Source organism: Rhinoraja longicauda, chromosome 2 (assembly GCF_053455715.1).
Source record: "Rhinoraja longicauda isolate Sanriku21f chromosome 2, sRhiLon1.1, whole genome shotgun sequence".
In the NCBI taxonomy this organism is placed as follows: Eukaryota; Metazoa; Chordata; class Chondrichthyes; order Rajiformes; family Arhynchobatidae; genus Rhinoraja; species Rhinoraja longicauda.
Window position 1 is genome coordinate 84,907,452 of NC_135954.1, and position 19,899 is coordinate 84,927,350.

At 40.9% G+C, this 19,899-nt stretch overlaps 1 protein-coding gene across 2 annotated transcripts in view; it reads right to left on the reverse strand.

The window, feature by feature from the left end:
• Positions 1–19,899, reverse strand: part of umad1 (UBAP1-MVB12-associated (UMA) domain containing 1) — a 36,870-nt gene that overhangs the window by 16,637 nt on the left and 334 nt on the right. Inside the window, exons 1-2 of one of the 2 annotated variants that reach the window (XM_078422164.1) lie at positions 19,751–19,896; positions 9,055–9,155 (exon numbers count right to left, since the gene is read on the reverse strand). In XM_078422164.1, the coding sequence (XP_078278290.1) occupies positions 9,055–9,155; positions 19,751–19,788 (139 nt within the window). In that variant the 5' untranslated portion in view covers positions 19,789–19,896. Of the gene's footprint in view, positions 1–9,054; positions 9,156–19,750; positions 19,897–19,899 lie in introns of those variants that run through there. The other variant, XM_078422173.1, reaches the window with a different exon arrangement.

Below are 19,899 nucleotides of genomic sequence, written 5' to 3' on the forward strand. Positions count from 1 at the left end.
TAGGAAAATTTCTATCTTAAAAAAAAATTAAATCCTGAAGAAAGTGGGAAACAGTGAGGAGAATAGTTATAAAATCAAAGAAGACAAATGTAGACTGGCTAAAGGCCCTGTCCCAGTTCGGCTATTTTTTAGGTGCCTACAAGCGACTAGGCTGTCACCGCACGGTCGTCGGGGTGTCGCGGGCATGGTCGTGAGTAGTCTCCAAAGAGTCGTAGCGTTTTTCTGGGCATCGCTGGATTTTGTGAAGGCTTGAAATTTTTTGGCAACTGTTGGTTTGACGCCAATGAGCGTAGCTTGACGTTTCCTGATGTGGGTGCTGTCGTAGGTTGTCGCCAGGTTGTCGCATGAAGTACGTTGTCGTCAGGTGATTAAGGTTGTCGCTGGTGCTGACTTCGGTGAATTCCAAGTGTGGACTTGAACTGATCATCCATCAGTGTAATGTCCATAAATGATGTTAGGTTTTGTATGTTTTTGCACTTGTATTCTGTTTAAAGTGTGAATTTTAAAGTTTGAAGTTTATTGAAATTTATTGGTTTATTACAATATTTTTGTATGCACTGTTGTATGTTCTTATCAACCTTTAAAAAAAATTGTTTGTATATCAGTAAAGGAAATTCTTGACATTTTGACGGAAAATTGATGTATTTCAGTTATTGTATTTCAGTTATTGTATTGCATCACTTTCAAATAGTCATGATGCAGAATGATTGGAAACCCTACCGTACACGCCCTTTTATAGGGAAAGTGGGTGAAACGTGAATTGTCTTCAGGGTCATAGCTTGTCGCAGGTGGACGTAGGTTGACTTCGGTTGTTGTAGGTTGTCGCCTCTGTGGTGGTAGGTTGTCGTAGGTGCGGTAGTAGGTGGACGTTCTACTTGCAACAATTTGGTCACCGATTTTCAGTAGCTTGCCATAGCTTGACGTCGACTAGGTGGTAGCTTGTCGTAGACATTGTCGTAGGGGGGGTTCAGTCACCGTTTTATCGGCGGCCTGCTACGACTATGACAGTCGCCGGCAGTCGCCTTAAAAAACGCCTAACTGGGACAGGGCCTTAAAGCACCTTGGTGAAAGCAGAGCAAATGCGCTTTGATAGAAAGAATAGGGAGAGAGGCATGACAGATTAAATGCTTCTAAACGATGCACAGGAACAGGAAGACCTAGGCAAATTACATAAATCCTTGAAAGTGGCAGGCCAGGTTTATAAATGTACATACTCGTATAGAAAATGAAATATGATCGCCACACCAAAATATTGTTGCAGCTATTTTCCCCCGCCAAATGGGATTTTCTAGTTACTGAAAATTTTAATTGCTATGGGCATTGAGGAATAAGGATCAAAGTGAAGTAAATAATGTTGAGGCACAGATCAATCATGGTCTCAATGATCAGGCTTAGGGGCCCAAAAGTCATATCAGTGGAGCAAAAATAGCTTTAACCATCCAATGGCAATGTTGTTTGGTCACGAAATCTAAACTAATTAAAGCATTAACAAAATATTTGTTGTACATAGTAGCTTACTATCAGATTTGTTACAAGTATAATATTTGTACAATAGATTCACATTTTAAAATTAGGTTTCATTTACGATTGAAATTACAAGTACATAACAGGTTTCAAACCGTGACATGTTAAATTTAGTGTTGGAGAATAAATTGGATATTCATGGAAACTCTCGACTCCAATTCACCAAAATGAAAAAGAAATATCAGTGGAATAATAGATAGCAGGAGGTTCTATGTGAACATATGGTTAGAGTATATTAAAACATATAACAAGTTGTGGGAATCAAATGATACCAAAAACCATAAAAGCAATTATGAATAATTCTCAATGTTATCAGAACCGTAAGATATGTTATTTCCTTGATGTGCAGTCTATCTCATTATTTTGTCTTATGCAGACACCTGGAGCTTGTGGAACTAGTGCAAGTTGGCTTTTCTCGTCCTTAGCAGTTGCTGTAAATCTAGAAAATGACAGATGGTAACTCCTGTAACAGAATCATATGATGTGGACTAGATTGTAAACCGTGTTTTAATCATAGATATTCAATCCGAAAACATTTCAAAATTGGAATGCATGTATAATGAGAATACCCACTGAAAGGAATCACAGGTTTATTTGACAAAAACAACAAAAATGTTGAAAGCACTCAGCAAGTCAAGCAGCTTCACTGGGAAGGGAAGCAGAGTTGAGATTTCAGGTCACATTCTGGTTGATTCTGGTTCTGGTTGATTACTGCGCAAGCACCTCTTAAGTGGTTATCTCGCGCAGGTGAGTAGAGTACTGATTAAATTTTGAAGTGGGCCTTTTTGACCAAGTTGAGGAGATCTAGTTGCTCAATCCCCTTTTTAAATGACTGAACATTGGGAGCTGGGTATGTTGGGTGGTAACATATTCCATTCCCTTATCGTCTTGGGTAAAGGGAATATTGGTAGCAAAGTTTATTGAAATTTAGCGAGTTGATGATGTAGGGACTGGTATTTTGCCTTGTTTCATGGCGGTGGTTGGTGCTCTGGGATGATGGAAGAGTTATCCTTCATCAGTACTAGAAAAGTGAGGAAAGATGCATTACTTTGCACAAAGACAAATTTACTATCAAGCACTACTGGTTAAGGCAAATAGAATATGGTAGGTATCTTTCTGAAACTAAGTGGAAGGAATTGATTTCATTAATTCAAAAGTCCCTATGTACTTTTATTTCAGAATGTACATTTATTCTCCAACAACATTCATCATTAGTGGCCTGCAGTAAAAATTTGAAGGCAAATAGCTAAAAGTAAACCATGACAAATCACTACCCTTCTTCCACAAAATTAGAAAAACAGACCAATACTGCAGCAAAGCCAGTAAGTACAAAGGCTTTCACAAATACACTGTGCTCCTGAGCAATAAAATAACTTATTAACAACAGAAAGAATAAAATTCAGTGGATGCAAACAGACTTTCATTATGATTGAAGATTAAATAAGGTTTTCCCTTATTGATTATAGCACACAATGTCAAAACCTGAACAGCATTTATTGGACTTTTAGTGAGGATGATCATTACAAGGGATATGGGTTAATTGAGAAATAAGAATCCCATGCAGAGTGCACGATCAATTTAATCAATATTCTTAGAAGAAATGGTAACAAAGGGGCTTACAGAGCTAGTCAAAAAGATTGGGATCGAGAATGCTGGATAAACGCAAGACATAGTTTTTTTATAAGCATAGCAACCAATAAGTGCAATGGAAGCAGAGACAAATCAAAAACAAATTTTAAAATACAAAGACGTATCAATTTTGGATTTAATTTGGTTAGGCCACAGAAGACAGAGGTGGACAAGTGCAATTCTGACCAATGGTGTTCCACAAGGATCAATGCTTTGGCCTCTATTCTTTTTGAATGGATTTAGACATAATATACCTGATTGGTAAGTTTGCAGCCAATTAGTGGTGAAATTGGTGAAGTAGTGAATGGTGACGAAAGTTCACAAAGGAATCAGCAGTATATAGACCAGTTGGAAATGTGGGCAGGAAATGGCAGATGGAGTTTAATCTGGTTAAGTGAAAGGTGATGCGCTTTTGAAGTTCAAAGGCAAGAAGACCAATACAGCAAATGGCAGGACTTTAGGAGCATTGCTATACAGAAGGATTTTAGAATGCAAGTCCATAACTTCCAGAAAATAGTAACACAAGTAAATATGGTGGTAAAGAAGGTTAATGACATACTTGCCTTCATTTATCTGGGTGTTCAGTAGAAACATCATTAAGTCGTGCAGCTGATGAGTAAAACTTTGGTGTCACATTTGGAGTACTGCGTGTAGTTAGAGTCCCCACATTGCAGAAAGGATGTGGAGGCTTTGGATAGGATGCAGAAGGGGTTTACCAGGATTTTACCTGTATTAGAGTATAAGGTCAGACAAACTTGGGTTTTTTTCTATGGAGCTGAGGGACAACCTGATAAAAGTATATCAGATTATGAGAGGCATAGATAGGGTAGTTAGTCAGAGACTTTTACAAAGAGTGAAAATGTTAAATACTAGAAGGTGAGAGGTGAAAAATTTAGGAGAGATTTGTAAGTCAGATTTTTATTGTACACAGAGAGGAAGGTACCCGAAAACTCACTGCTCGGGGATGTTGTGGAAGCAAATTCAACAACAATGTTTAAGAGGTATTTAGACAGGCACATGAACAGGCAGAGAAAGGAATTATATGTATCCTTTGGTGGCAACTGGAATTTATTTGGGTTAACATTACGGTCAGCATAGACATCATGGGCCGAAGAGAATGTTCCTGTGCTGTATTGTTCTATGCTTCAAATCAATCCAATAAAGATTTTGCTAGAACTCTGTTCTTAAAATGTAATGGGATTTTTTAATGTCATCTCAAGCACTCAAAATGAGGCTTGGTTTCCCACCTCATTAGGCAGATGGCACTTGAGACAAGTACCGTTAATTAGGGAGACTCAAAATCTATGCACTACATTCAACCTAGCAGCGTCTAACAGAGGAATATTGGCTGGGGTACTTAAATACAGAACTAACATATGGATTGTGATTATGAAGACAAGATTTTGAATCCCAACACCGCAGCAAGGGAACAAGTTAAATTAAATAAATCTGGATTTTAAAAATAAACTAGTATCAATATATTTTTTAAATTCAATGACATGACAAAATTGTCTTAAAAATCTAAATAGTTCCCAAAATTTCCTTCAGTCATCTTACCTGGTCTGATCTAGATATGACTTCAGATTCAAAGTGATTGACTTATTACTGACTTCTGAAATGTCAAGCCGCTAAGTTCAAGGGCAATGAGGAATGGAAATAAATGCCGTACTTGGTAGCAATGTCCACATCCTGTAACTGAAGAACTGTGAGACACTTTAACAAAAACCCCAAACATTCCAATTCAAGGTCAACTCCATGAACGAAAGTTTACAAACAAACTGCAGATTACAGATGATAGTCTGCTTGGGACAAAGAGAGCCAAAGGCAAGAATAAGATAACAGTTATTTTAAATATTGATTGATGCATTTTGGCAAAAATCTTACCTGCACTGCATTGATTGACCTGATTACAACCTTGAATACCCAAACCACAGTCTTCCTGTCTCCGATTACATTCTAAATTTGTCGTCCCCCCCCCTCCCCTGACATCAGTCTGAAGAAGGGTCTTGACCCGAAACATCAACCATTTCTTCTCTCCCGAGATGCTACCTAACCCGCTGAGTTACTCCAGCATTTTTTGTCTACCCAGTATTTCAGTTGTTGGTCATATTTGGTGCCACCAATTAGCTAGCAACTACTTAATGCAAACCCTAACACAGAACGTTTGAAGTGATTTAAACCTATGCAGCTGACGTTATGAATTTCTACCCTTCGTGTACATTGGAAAAAAATCACTGAATCTCAAGAAAACTTAATTTGAATGACAAGGCAGAAGAGAAAAATAATAGGATAAAGTGGGGACAATAATGTAAACCTAAAATAAGCTTGTGAGTGGTGATCATAGGAAGACAGAGTTTGTCTTTGCAAAGGAAGAACCCAAAACCACCATTCTTGGGGAAGGTAATGATGGAGTGGAAAAAAAAGGCAATTATTATTTTATTCATTCACGGGTTACATTCAACCAATGACGTCACTAACATTTATTATTAATTTCCACCTGGCCTTGGGGAAAAGTGGTGGTGAACTGCCTTTGTAGATCCCCAAGCAATTGGTATAACTGGGCAGCTTGCTAGGCAATTAAGAGGCTTTGAGAGTCAGCAGCAATAGCTGTAGGTTTGGAATTATAAATAGGTCAGTAAAATTACTAAATGTTGTAAGTGAAATAGATGCGATTACAACCATACATAGCTTCATGGTTACCACTATAGATACTAATTATTACAGATTTTATTGAATTAATTGAAAAATTCCCAAGCTGCCATGGTGAGATTATTATTCAAATCTCCACATCAATCATCCAAGTCTATTGACTAGCAGTCCAGTAATGTTATCATCGTGGAAATACAACCACTAATGGTGAAAGAAAATACGGAAATGAAAGATTTGGAAGGACAGTGCAGGGAGCAAAATTTAATAATGAATGGAAGCAAAAGCTGGAAATAATAATGAAACTAATGAGTGAATTTAAGATTATTCTTTTCGTAGGGCTAATGAGATGAACGGACAGCAGTAATTCAGGTTTCAGAATTCTGAAGAGCAATTCTTTACAAAAGAACCAAAACAAAACTCAAAACAATTCCCAGGAGTAGAAATGAGAATAAGCAGTGACCAAAGGGGATAGAATCCAATTGCTTCCCAAATCTGCAGAGATTTAGAAATCTCACTCATAACATCAAGGACTGCTCATTGACTCAATTGTTGGTAATTAGCAAGAAATGAAGGAAGATTTATATATTGTATTTTGCATTTTCAAATCAGAGATGCAGCACAAAAGCAGGGCCCACTGACTCCACACCAACAATTAAGCATCCCTTTTTACATTAATCCCACCCTAATACATTCTATTCTCCCAATATTCCCATCAACTCCTGCTCCTCCCACCAATATTCTACCATATTAACTAGGGGTTAATTAACCTGCACGTATGAAATATGGGAGGAAACGGCAAACACCATACAGACAGTGGCAGAGATCAAGTGATTGCTTGTGCTGTAAAACAGCAGTTTTACTAGTTGTACCACTGTGTTGCCCAAAATGTCTGAGTATTCCAAAGTGATTTGCAGTCATTTAAGTATTTTTGATCTACAGTTGCAGTTCTAAAAAAATATGCTCAACTTTCACAAAGCAAATTCTCTCAAATATTAAGGTGAATGATCCTGTCGGTTTCTGCAGAACTGGTTATGAGGAAAGTTTGTGCAAAATACCAGGAGAGCAGCTCTACTCTCCCTTTAATATCACAACATCAGATGAATATTTTACCTGAAGACAGAGATCCTGACCACACATTTCTGTCTGCAATGAAATGTCAGCCAAGGAAGGATACCTGTTCATATTTCAGCTGTGGCTTGAATTTAGTCTCTGAGCTGCTGACTCCTGAAATCAGTAAATTCTAGAGTGTTCCCAAAATATCTCAATATTTTTGTAAACATGAGTTCAAAGTTTGTTGAAAGGTTCTGATGAAAAATCATGAACCTGAAAATTTAACTCTGTTCCTCTCTCCAAAAATACTGCCAGACCAGCTAAAAATATCCAACATTTCTGTTTCTATTTTAGATTTCCAGTATCTCCAATTTTTGCTTTTCAATTTCAGGATTAATGCTTGAGAAATTAATCCTATATCCATTCCTAGGTTCTAATATCAATGTGGCTTACTTAGGATCAGATAAATGTAGAGCAGTGCTTTATGGGAAAACATTTTTATCTCTGGTTGAATTACAGCACATTCGTGAGGAGCTTCATACCTTTTTCTTCAATATTGTATTCAACAAATAAGAGTTGCTCCTAACAGATGAATACTATTTTTAATCGTAAACTTCCTTCAGTCCAGAAGTGGCATTTCCGAATTCTGCTCTTGCCGATGTGAAATGCACACACAGTTATTCTAAATATCTTTTCTCTGTATCACCAAATATCCACAGGTGATGTATCCCAGATCTACTCAATTAGATAAGATCAAGAGGCTTTTAAAATGGCACCTTGTCTGCATGGCTAGTATTCCATCATACAGAGCAGAAGTCTTTTGCCATTTGGGCAACACCAAATATTCCATTGCAAACCATACCAACATTTAAGCGGCTGCAGTTCTGTTCTTGGGTATATAATCAGTTTACTAATATTATAATTACTTAAAAAAAATATTGGTCCATTGTTTTCATTAATTCTAACTTCAAAACATTACACGTTTTTCTTCAGATGCAAAAAGCATGCATGCAAGCCTCATTGAGCATTTGATTCCCATTACCAACATCCAACATCCATTTGAAATGAGCAATTTAACTACATTGCATAAATTATATTACTCCATTCCATGACCCAGTATTCAATGTTTTTAATATTTTAAAATGTAGATTTCATGGAATGCAATTTTTATATTACTTTACAACCCATTCTCTATTTTTCCAGCCGTCATGAAACAGTCACTAAGTAGAGCCTACTTAGCACTAAGCACAGTGTAATATGTGTGCAATTTAATGATTGTGCTTGCATTTTGTTTTGTGTTTGTTGTTATTTTCAGAACATGATCAATGGATGAGGATGGTGTGTGATATGGTGTCCTAGGGATCAACTTGGTGTGTTCAAGGCCAAACAGCATCACCTCATCAACTTCACCCAGAACTTGACCAATATAGTTGTGAACTGAGACAACCCTTATTGTTATTTTGAGTTAATTACATAAAATACTACTTTGTATGTGTAGCAATGTATTCAGTGTGTTTACAGTCGTATGTGTTCATGCAGCCAAATGTTTACTGATTTAAATTACGGATTTATGTTATAATAACACAGAGCAATGTGCTTACATATATTTTTACATTTATGTTAATGCATGTACAATATTTGTACATTTCAATAAATAATAATCAAATGCAGAGACAGTTATTTAACAATATGTTAAAGATTAGTTACATTTATACAGTCTTACAGTTACAATCGGCCCTTTGAGGGCAACCATAATGCTGATGTGGCCCGGGGTGAAAATGAGTTTGACACCCCTGAAGTAGTCCATAAATGTAAATGTTTTCCCCAATCTGCAATATTACTTTTACTTGCAAGTAAAAGAATGTCAATATTACAATAGATTTATAAATTATATATCATGCTACCTCCTAAATTTAATTTTGCTGCAAAGCTTTTCAGTTGCTTTTTCTTTTAGAAAGCTCTTGGATGACACACAGTGGAAAAAAGATAACATTGCAATTTTTTTAAAATCAAAGAATAAAGTTTGACAAGCTCTCTTGGTGTTTCCAAAATCAGAATTATGCTTGGTTCTCACAGCACGACAATAACATTTTGAAGATGATGGTTGGAGAATATCTCAACCCTTTCATTTCATGGAATGGATTTCCCAAGAGAACAGGTAAAAATTTAGATTGAGAGTAGGAAGTATAAAACATGACTTACCTAAAATAACAAACCCATCTATCTCTTTCTCAGATGTGGTTTTGTTAGATGATTCAGTGTTCTTTCGAATTCCAAAATAATTCAGCATTTTGTTTTGCTGGCTGAAAGACAAATTAAACTATGAACTGAGGGGCAGGCAGTTCTACATGAGTGTCCAAAGTCTAAACAACACAGCTTTTCTCTCCCCCCTGACCAAGCTAGAACTGTCACAAATTTAGACAAATCACAATAACCTCAACATCTGTTTAGCAACACGGATCACGGCAATCCGTTTGCAGATTGGTTTTTGCTCGATTATGCTGCAGCTAGATACATATGTAGGAGACAACTGATTACAAAGTTCTGCTAGCAGTTCATCAGCATTCTCCTGTTAAGGAGATAGGCATTCAGCATTTGTGCATTTTGAGATATTCAGAAAACCAAATTTGAGCAAATGTAATCATTATATCCATCCAACCTTATTACAAGTACATTAATTCCTCATCCCCGTCTCCATCTTAACCCCTAGTTTAGTTTGTTATTGTCAGGTGTACCGAGGTACAGTGAAAAGCTTTTGTTACATACTAACTAGTCAGCGGAAAGACGATACATGATTACAGTCGAGCCATTTGCAGTGTATAGATACATGATAAGGGACTAATGTTAGTGCAAGGTAAAGCCAGTAAAGTCCAATCAAAGATAGTCCGAGGATTACCAATGATGTAGATAGTAGTTCAGATCTGCTCTCTAGTTGTGGTTGGATAATTCAGTGGCCTGTTAACAGCTGGGAAGAAACTGTCACTGAATCTGGCGGTGTGCGATTTCATACGTCTATACTTTTTGTCCAGTGGGAGAGAGGAGAAGAGGGAGTGGCCAGGGGGTGCAACTTGTCCTTGATTGTGCTGTTGGCCTTGCTGAGGCAACGTGAGGTATAAATGGAGTGAATGAAGAGGTTGGTTTGTGTGATAGTCTGGGCTGCGTCCTCAATTCGCTGCAATTTCTTGCGGTCTTGGATGGGGCTGTTCCCAAACCAAGCTGTGATGCATCCCCATAAAATGCTTTCTATGGCGCATCTGTAGAAGTTGGTATGAGTTGTTGGGGACATGCTGAACTTCCTAAGCCTTCTAAGGAAGTAGAGGTGTTGGTTTGCTATTCAATATCAATAATCCTTTCAATAAAATGAATAAAAGGGGGAGAGTGCAGAACAAGAGCAACAGCGAGGGAATGAACCAATACAGAGGACCTAAAGGACATTAAATCTTCACATTCCCCAACTCTTCATATTCCCAGCAAGACTGCAGCTTGGGGAAGATAACCTAGGACACGTTGAGCACAGTCAGCAACTACAATTGACAATAAGGTTGCCTCACATTACCCAACTTCCATTTCCCAGACTTTGTCCCGCCCTGACCTCTTTACCAGCTTTCTCCCGTTACTACAATCAGTCTGAAGGGTGCCAACCCAAACCATCACCGATCCAGGTCCTTCAGAGATGTTACCTGACCTGCTGAGTTACTTCAGCAATTTGGTTTTTGCACGAGTATTAAGGTTATTAATTTGTTATCAATCACCAACCAGTCAAGAAAGTGTGCCAATCCAGCACTAAAGTCTCATACATGCTGGATTGTTGAAGTTTTACTGTAATTCCCACCGAGTAGATTGATTAAAATTACGTCTTCAATAAAGTTAAGAAGGAAAACAAAAAATACCTACTCAACTCCTTAATAATCTTATACGTATCTTATACTAGACCAGGTGGACCCGTTGGGCCTAAACTGTTCCTGCATTGGTGCAGCACCCTCTCCTCCCCGCTCCTCCCTCTCTTCCGCATCCTCTCTTCCCGTCCCCCCTTCCCTTCCCCCCACTCCTTCCTCCCCTCCCCCTCTTCCCCTACCCCCACTCCATCCCCCTCAACCCCCCTTATCCTCCCTCCACCCCCTCCCCCTCCCTCCTATCGTGTACCGTTTTGGCTGTAGTTCAGGAACAAACAAACAAACGAGAGTTTTAGTATATAAACATAGCACAAAAAGTAAGGAAATTTGTGTTTGGTAGATTATTTCTTTGTTGTAACAATGCTTCTTGGCAATAAATCTTATACCGTTGGAAAGCCTGTTTATTTCCCTTTTAAATGGTGCCACATTTGTAAGGAACATGCATTTGTGGGATGAGCAGCAGAGCTGAGTATGTGGGTTGCGCCCATGAAAAATTTGCCAAATCTCTGCCAATGCCAAACAGCTTATTCTGCCATTGACTCTTGTTCGGTGTTGTTTGGTGGATTGGATGATTGAAGTCTGAAGAAACAAGACATATTGGCAATTTAACAATTTATTCATTTAATAAACAGGAGCCACAGTAGCTTGTGGAAGAACCATACACAGCCATAACAGCCTGGCACCTCCTCCTCATGCTGGTCACCAGCCTGGTCACACACTGTTGTGGGATGGCATCCCATTCTTGTCAGCACCTGGGGGTACCAGAAGCTCAAAACAAGAGTCAATAGCAACAGCAGAATAAGCTGTTTGGCATTGGCAGAGAAGATTTGGCAAATTTTTCATGGGCGCAACCCATATACTCAGCTCCGCTGCTCATCCCACAAATGCATGTTCCTTACAAATGTGGCACCATTTAAAAGGGAGATAAACAGGCTTTCCAACGGTATAAGATTTATTGCCAAGAAGCATTGTTACAACAAAGAAATAATCTACCAAACACAAATTTCCTTACTTTTTGTGCTATGTTTAGATAGATATAGATTATTTTGGGGTTATAATTACATAATAACCAGTCCACCGGCAGCATGCAGCTACAAATTGCCCATTACAAAACAATCAGATTTCGCACCAATATCAACAAATACTTCATTGCCTTCTCACTAAACTACCAAATCACAACTATGATTTTAAAAAAAGGTCCTGGAAGAACTCAGCACCTCAACTACCATCTGTGGAAGGAGCCTGGCTTGCTGAGAGTGTGGGGGAAAGTGGGGTGGTGGGGAAAGGGATAGTGATTTTGAAACCTGCAGCCAAAACGGTAAACCATAGCGCCACAATTTTTGCGCCACCTTCATCACCACTCTCCTGACGACTGTTTACAACAAGTTTTATTTAAATTGGTCTTATATCTTTTAGGTTAGAGTGTTTTTAAAGCCTAAAACTTTCATTTCTAAACACATTTTTCAAAGTGCTGTGCGTATGCCGTCACCATAGGGCACGCACGGCCTCTCTTCGCACTCGCACAAACAAGATGGACGCCGTTAGCGGAGCCGCCAGCCCGCAATCAGGGGTCACCTCTCCTCTCTCCCCTCACTCTCCCCACTCTCCCACACCCAAGGGACACTCCGAGCAGGAGGGAGATGGTCAGACTGATGGTCTACTCATCCTTCCCTTCCGTCCCTTCAACCCACGGCGTCCTCGAGTCCCCGCTATCGCCCGGGCCCAGCGCGCCACCCATTACCGCACACACGCCTCAGCGGGCAGCTTCTTCTCCCCCTCCTTCAGCGGCCGTTTCCACCGAAGGGGGGTGCGGATAGTGGGAGAGTGGAGCTGGGGAGGAGGGCAGGCTTGGGTGAGGAGGACGGAAGAGTGGGGATGGGGGAGAGTGGTGCTGGGGAGGAGAAGGGGTGTGGGGAAGGGGGTCAGTGAGGGTGGGGGGGCGGGGTGGTGGTGGGGGAAGAGTGGGGTGGGGGGGGAAGAGGGACAGTGGCGATGGGGAAGAGGGGAGAGTGGAATGGGCCCAACGGGCCCACTTGGTCTAGTACCACCTGTAATTCATTTTGACTTGGCAATTCCAATGCTCTCCTGTGCATTCTTTTAATTTTCAGTTGAATTTGAGGTCAACTGAAAATTCCTGCATTGGAAACTCTGCTGACAGCATCCTAACTCACATCAACTCTTGTTCATCCACCATCACTGTGCTCGCTGAAGTGTAAGTTTTTTCAGGAATCCCTTCCCAAAAACTGTTCGCAACCCAAACAGTTCACATCAAAAAATGAAGCAGCCCGGCAATATATTTAATTAAAAACATAGGCCAATAAAGGGCAACATCTAGTTAAACCAGGGGTTTTGCATCAATCATGTAGAAATTGCCACAAAACGAAGACCCACATGGCAGAAGATGCTCGCAGCCCTGCAGCAACCGGCAAATCCATCTCATCAGTTTCTCAAATGCTCATAGATGCATTGATCAGGTGCTCATATATATATATATAGATATATATCAGCACTTATATATTAGCTACCTATCTAGCAGCACCACCTTTAAAAATGCAGTAAAACTCCAATAATCCAACTATTTTGAAATCCTGTTGGTTTGGCACCTGGTTCACCATGTGAGGTTTGCTCTGCAGCTTTTCAAGTCCCAGGACCCTGGTTTGCATGCATCCTTTAAACTCAATCGGTTTGCTGAAAAATGTATTATAAGCTATCAGAATAACTTAAGTGAAAAATACTGTGTATTTCTAGCTGGCTCACATTGAAACTACAGCCCAACAGTGAAGAATGAAAATAACTTTTAAGCTGCTGTACAGTGCCAATCAAGAGAGCTATATTTTTCTGGGTGTTGCTAGGTTTCAGTGTTGGTGGAGCAGAATTCAGTCAAATAAGTGAAGAGTATTCCAATTACACTACTGACGTGCCTTGCAGACAGTGGATAAGATTTAGAATGTCAGATAACCCCCTTTTCAAATATTACCTAGCCCCTAACATGCTTTTGTAATTACAGTATTTATTAGGGTTGTCTAGTTTTTGGACAAATGGCAACCCCCAGGAAGTCCATGGTGAGGTTTCAGTAATGATACCACAAATTATTGTCTGGCGTAGGTGAACAGATGCATTTCTGCTGTGATTGGTGTGCCTATCCGGCATTAGTGTGGTACAAATGTTATTTGCCACTTATCCTATGCCAGAATCTTTCCAAAATCATGCTATGTGCAAGCACAAATTAGTTTATTTCCAATGAAGTTGCAAATGGATTTGAACATTCCCTCTTCTGACATTACAATGGAAGGAAGGGAATTGATGCAGCAGCTCAAACTGGTTGGACCTAGGGTACCACCTTCTGGAACTTCTACAGCAAATCTTTTGATGATAGACATGTCCACAACTAGAATATTTTCCTTTGTCCAGGGTAATTATTACAATTAAGGGAGTATTCCCTTTCTTCCATTCCAAAACTTTCTTGTTTCCAATAAATGAAGTCTAACACCCTTGTCCTTTCTGGCAATGCAAGTCTTAGACCCAGTGCAAAATGTTATGCTGTTAACTAAATCAATACTGTTTATACATAATGATGAGCAACAGCCTAACATTTCCTCTCTGGAGATGAGAATTAATCATTGTCTCCATTTTCTCTTTTATGAAATAATTGGCCTCATTAGTGAAAATCACTATCCTATGAATTATTAACACAATTACAGACGCATTTAGTTTAGAGATACAGCGCAGAAACAGGACCTTCGGTCCACACCGACCGACGATCATCCCATGTACTAGCAATATCCTACACACTAGGGACAATTTACAATTACACAAAGCCAATAAACCTACAAACTTTTAAGTCTTTAGACTGTGGGAGAAAACAGGAGATCCTAGAGAAAACCCATGCAATCACAGGGAGAACTTACAAAGTTTGTACAGACAAGCACCTGTAGTCAGTATCGAACCGATGTGTCTGGCGCTGTCATGCAGCAACTCTACTGCTGTGCTATCGACTCACCCAACCATTCGGTCCAATATAAAATGAAGATAAATGATGATGCATGTCACTCTTTAACAGATTTACAGTGACTTACAAAATGTTGTTGTTTGTTGCAAAATCAGTGATTAAATAATGACTCTTGACTTATGTTGTACTTAAAGAAATATATTTCGTACATCGCCAATTGAGCATCAGATCATGTACTATGACATTTTTATTCCGACATTGTGCAAATATTTACAGAAGCAGAATAGGCCAAAAGCAAATTGGAGGAACAGCACCTCATATTTCGCTTGGGCAGCTTATAACTCATTGGTATGAATATTGAGTAGTCGGAGTCTGAAGAAGTAGTCAGAGGAGAAACAGCCAGACCAGTGAGGGAGTGGATTGGCTGAAGGAAGGCTTTCTCCAAGGTGAGTAACATTCAGGAGCTTTACTCACAAAGGAAGGCTTTCTCCGAGGTGAGTAAAATTCAGGAGCTTTAAAAAGAGCACCATGAGACAGCCTAGGGCAATTACCTTGAAGGTCACAGAGGAGCAGCAGCCAGACCAGCGAGGGAGTGGATTGGCCGAGACATCCTAATTAGCTGAGTGGATTGGCTAAGATATCCTAATTAGTTGAATGAATAGTTGTCTTGATTAGATAAAATTAAGTGCAGGTGTAGCAGAGCAGCCTGTTGGGGGCACCCTGGAGAGGTAAAGTGTAAATCTTTGGTTCAAGCGTCTTTGGTGAGGAGGCTACATTTATTCAGTTATGTATTTAATTTAAATATTTAAACTAATTGATGTGATGGCAGGAATATTACTGCAGTGTGTTTGCTGCAGGGTGTGGGAAGTCAGGGGCACTGCTGGTGTCATTCACCACTACACCTGCGGGAACTGTGTCCAGATGTAGCTCCGCAAGGACCAAGTTAGAGATCTGGAGCAGCAACTGAATGACCTGTGGTCCATCCGGGATGACGAAAACTTCCTGGACAGGACCAACAGTCAGGTCGTCACTCCGAGTACAAGAGGTGCGACGGTTAGAGATAGAAAGGAAGGGGATGAAACTAGTGCAGGAGACCTCGGTGGAAGTGCCTCTTGAAAAACGGTACACCCTCTTGGGAGCTGTCGGGGCAGACGATGCTTCCAGTCCGATCAGCAGAGAGGTCTGTGACTCGAATCCTGGTGCTGAAGCCTGACCGGTGAGATCAGGCAGAGTCATAGTGGTGTGTGACTCCATTATCAGATGTGCGGACAGGAGATTCTGTGGCGACAGGTGATACTTGAGGAAGATGTGTTGCCTCCCTGGTGCCAGGGTCCAAGATGTCTCAGACCGACTTAAGAACCTCCTCGAGAGGGAAGGTGAACAGCCGGAAGTAGTTTTGTATGATGGCACAAATGACGTGGGTAAGAAGAGGAAGGTTTTGCAACATGAGTATAGAGAACTAGGTAGGAGGCTGAAAAGCAGGACTTCTAGGGTGGTTATCTCTGGGTAGCTTCCAGTACCTCATGCGAGTGAGGGTAGGAACAGGGAGATAGGGGATCTGAGTGTGTGGCTGAGGAGTTGGTGCAGGGGGCCGGGATTTAGATTTCTAGATCACTGGGCTTTCTTCTGGGGCAGGAGTGACCTGTACAAAAGGGACAGGTTGCACCTTAATTGGAAGGGGACCGACATTCTGGCAGGCAGATTTGCTAGTGCTACATGGGGAGGTTTAAACTAAACAGTGGAGGAGTGGAGTCAACGGCGTATGCGTGCAGTTCACGGGAAAGAGTGTAGGAAAGGTCATGTTTAAACTAACGGGCCGGGGGATGGGAACCAATGCAAGAAGACAGAAGGACATAAAAGGAGGACAGAACCAAAAGGTAGAAGGGAGATAAGAAAAACAAGCCTGAAAGCTTTGTGCCTTCATGCTAGGAGCATTCGTAATAAGGTGGTTGAATTGAATGTGCAGTTAGTAGTTAAGGAATATGATATAGTTGGAATTACAGAGACATGGCTCCAGGATGACCAAGGCTGGGAGCTAAACATGCAGGGGGTTTTGATATTCAGGAAGGATAGACAGAAAGGAAGATGAGGTGGGGTAACATTGTTGGTTAAAGAGATTAATGCAATAGCAAGGAGAGACATTAGCTTGGATGCTGTAGAATCGGTATGGGTAGAAATACGAAATAGCCAAGGGCAGAAAACTCTTGTTGGAATTGTGTACAAGACCACCAAACAGCAGGAGGGAGGTTGGGGATAGCATCAAACAGGAAATTAGGGATGCGCGTCGCAAAGGTACAGCAGTTATCATGGGTGACTTTAATCTACATATAGATTGGGCCAACCAAATTGGTAGCAGCGCTGAGGACGAGGATTTCTTGGAATGTTTAGGGGATGGTTTTTTAAACCAACATGTAGAAGAACCGACTAGAGGACAGGCCATCCTAGACTGGGTATTGTGTAATGAGGAAAGATTAGTTGGTGATCTTGTTGTGCAAAGCCCCTTGGGCAACAGTGACCATAATATGGTGAAATTCTGCATTAGGATGGAAAGTGACACAGTTAATTCAGACAAGGGTCCCGAAAGAAAGGAGACTTAGAAAGTATGAGATGGGAATTGGCTAGTATAGACCTGCAAATTATACATGAAAGGTTGATGGTGGAAATGCAATGGCAAAGATTTAAAGACTGCATGGATGAACTCCAAAAATTGTTCATTCCTGTCTGGCGAAAAAATAAAACGGGGAAGGCAGCTCAACCGTGGCTAACGAGGGAAATCAAGGATAGTGTTAAATCCAAGGAAAAAGCATATAAATTGGCCAGAGGAAGCAGCAAACCGGAGGACTGGGGGAAATTTAGAACTCAACAGAGGACAAAGAGGTTAATTAAAAGGGGGGGAAAAGAGCATGAAAGAAAGCTTGCGGAGAATATAAAAACTGACTAAAAGCTTCTTTAGATATGAAAAAAGGAAAAGATTAGCAAAGACAAATGTAGGTCCCTTACAATCAGAGACAGGTGAATTTATAATGGGAAACAAAGAAATGACAGAACAGTTAGACAAGTACTTTGGTTCTGTCTTCACTAAGGAAGACACAAATAATCTCCCAGAAATACTAGGGGACTGAGGATCTAGTGGGAGGGAGAAACTGAAAGGAATCCACATTAGTCAGGAAATGTTATTGGGTAAACTGTTGGGACTGAAGGCAGATAAATCCCCAGGGCCTGATGGTCTGCATTCCAGAGTACTCAAGGAGGTGGCCCTAGAAATCGTGGGTGCATTGGTGATCATTTTCCAACGTTCTCTCGACTCTGGCTACCCTCCAGTCCACAGGGACTGATCCAATGTAACCACTTTTTAAGAAAGGAAGGAGAGAGAAAACGGGGAATTATAGACCAGTTAGCCTCACATCGGTAGTGGGGAAGATGCTTGAGTCGATTGTTAAAGATGTTATAGCAGTGCATTTGGAAAGCAGTGACAGGATCGGTCAAAGTCAGCATGGATTTATGAAGGGGAAATCATGCTTGACTAATCCTCTGGAATTTTTTGAGGATGTAACAAGTAGAAATGAATAAGGGAGAGCCAGTGGATGTGGTGTATCTGGACTTTCAAAAAGTATTTTACAAGGTCCCATCCAAGAGATTTGTGTGCAAAATTAGAGCACATGGTATTGGGGGTAGGGTATTGACATGGATAGAGAACTGGTTGGCAGACAGGAAGCAAAGAGTAGGAATTAACGGGTCCTTTTCAAAATGGCAGGTAGGGTGCCGCAAGGCTCGGTGTTGGGACCCCAGTTGTTTACAATATATTAACGATTTAGATGAGGGAATTAAATGTGACATCTCCAAGTTTGCGAATGACACAAAGCTGGGTGGCAGTGTGAGCTGCGATGAGGATGCTACGAGGCTGCAGGGTGACATGGATTGATTGGGTGAATGGGCAGATGCATGGCAGATGCAGTATAATGTGGATAAATGTGAGGTTATCCACTTTGGTGGCAAGAACAGGAAGACAGATTATTATCTGAAGGTCTCGACCCGTTCCTTCTCTGCAGAGATGATGCTGCCTGTCCCGCAGTTACTCCAGCTTTTTGTGTCTATCTTTGGTTTAAACCAGCCTCTGCAGTTCCTTCTTACACATTATCTGAATGTGTCAGATTAGCAAAAAGGGGAGGTGCAACGAGACCTGGGTGTCCTTGTACATCTGTCACTGAAAGTAAGCATGCAGGTACAGCAGGCAGTGAAGAAAGCTAATGGCATGTTGGCCTTCATTGCGAGAGGATTTGAGTTTAGGAACAAGGAGGTCCTACTGCAGTTGTACAGGTCTCTGGTGAGACCACACCTGGAGTATTGTGTGCAATTTTGGTCTCCTAATTTGAGGAAGGACATTATTGTTATTAAGGGAGTGCAGCATTGGTTCACCAGGTTAATTTCTGGGATGGCAGGACTGACATATCATGAAAGAATGGGGCAACTGGGCTTGTATTCACTGGAATTTAGAAAGATGAGATGGGATCTTAGGAATCAAGGGATATTGGGGGGAAAAGCAAGAATGGGGTACTGATTTTAGATGGTCAGCCATGATCGTATTGAATGGCAGTGCTGGCTCAAAGGGCAGAATGACCTACTGCACCTATTTTTCTATGTTTCTAAGGGTCTCGACTCGAAACGTCAACCATTCCTTCTCTCCAGATATGCTGCCAAAGTTACTCCAGCATTTTGTATCTATCTTTGGTATGAATATTGATTTCTCTCACTTCAAGTAACCACTCTCTCTCCGTTCCTCCCCGACCCTTATCGTCGTACTAGTTCACTATCAACCTGTTGAGTTTCATTGTCTGTGTAACTCGTTAGCCCACAATGGACCATTGTGAGCTCCTCCACCATCGATACTTTTGGCATTTCTGAAATTAATTTGTTCTATATCTATCTCTATATTGCCATCTAGGTTCCCTTTCCCCTCCTCCTGAGTCTCAGTCTGAAGACTGGTCTCGACCCGAAACGTCACTTATTCTTTCTCTGCAAAGATGTGCTGCCTGAGTTACTCCAGCATTTTGTCTACCTTCGGTGTGAACCAGCGTCCGCAGTTCCTCCCTCCATAGTGTTGTCCCACCCGCCAGCAGCAGGTTGGCCGCTGGAACCCCGGCCCGGCCAGATGCGCGAGCGGAGCGCGCGCGGCAGCGACGGTTTAACGGCCGCCCGGGCGCGGGG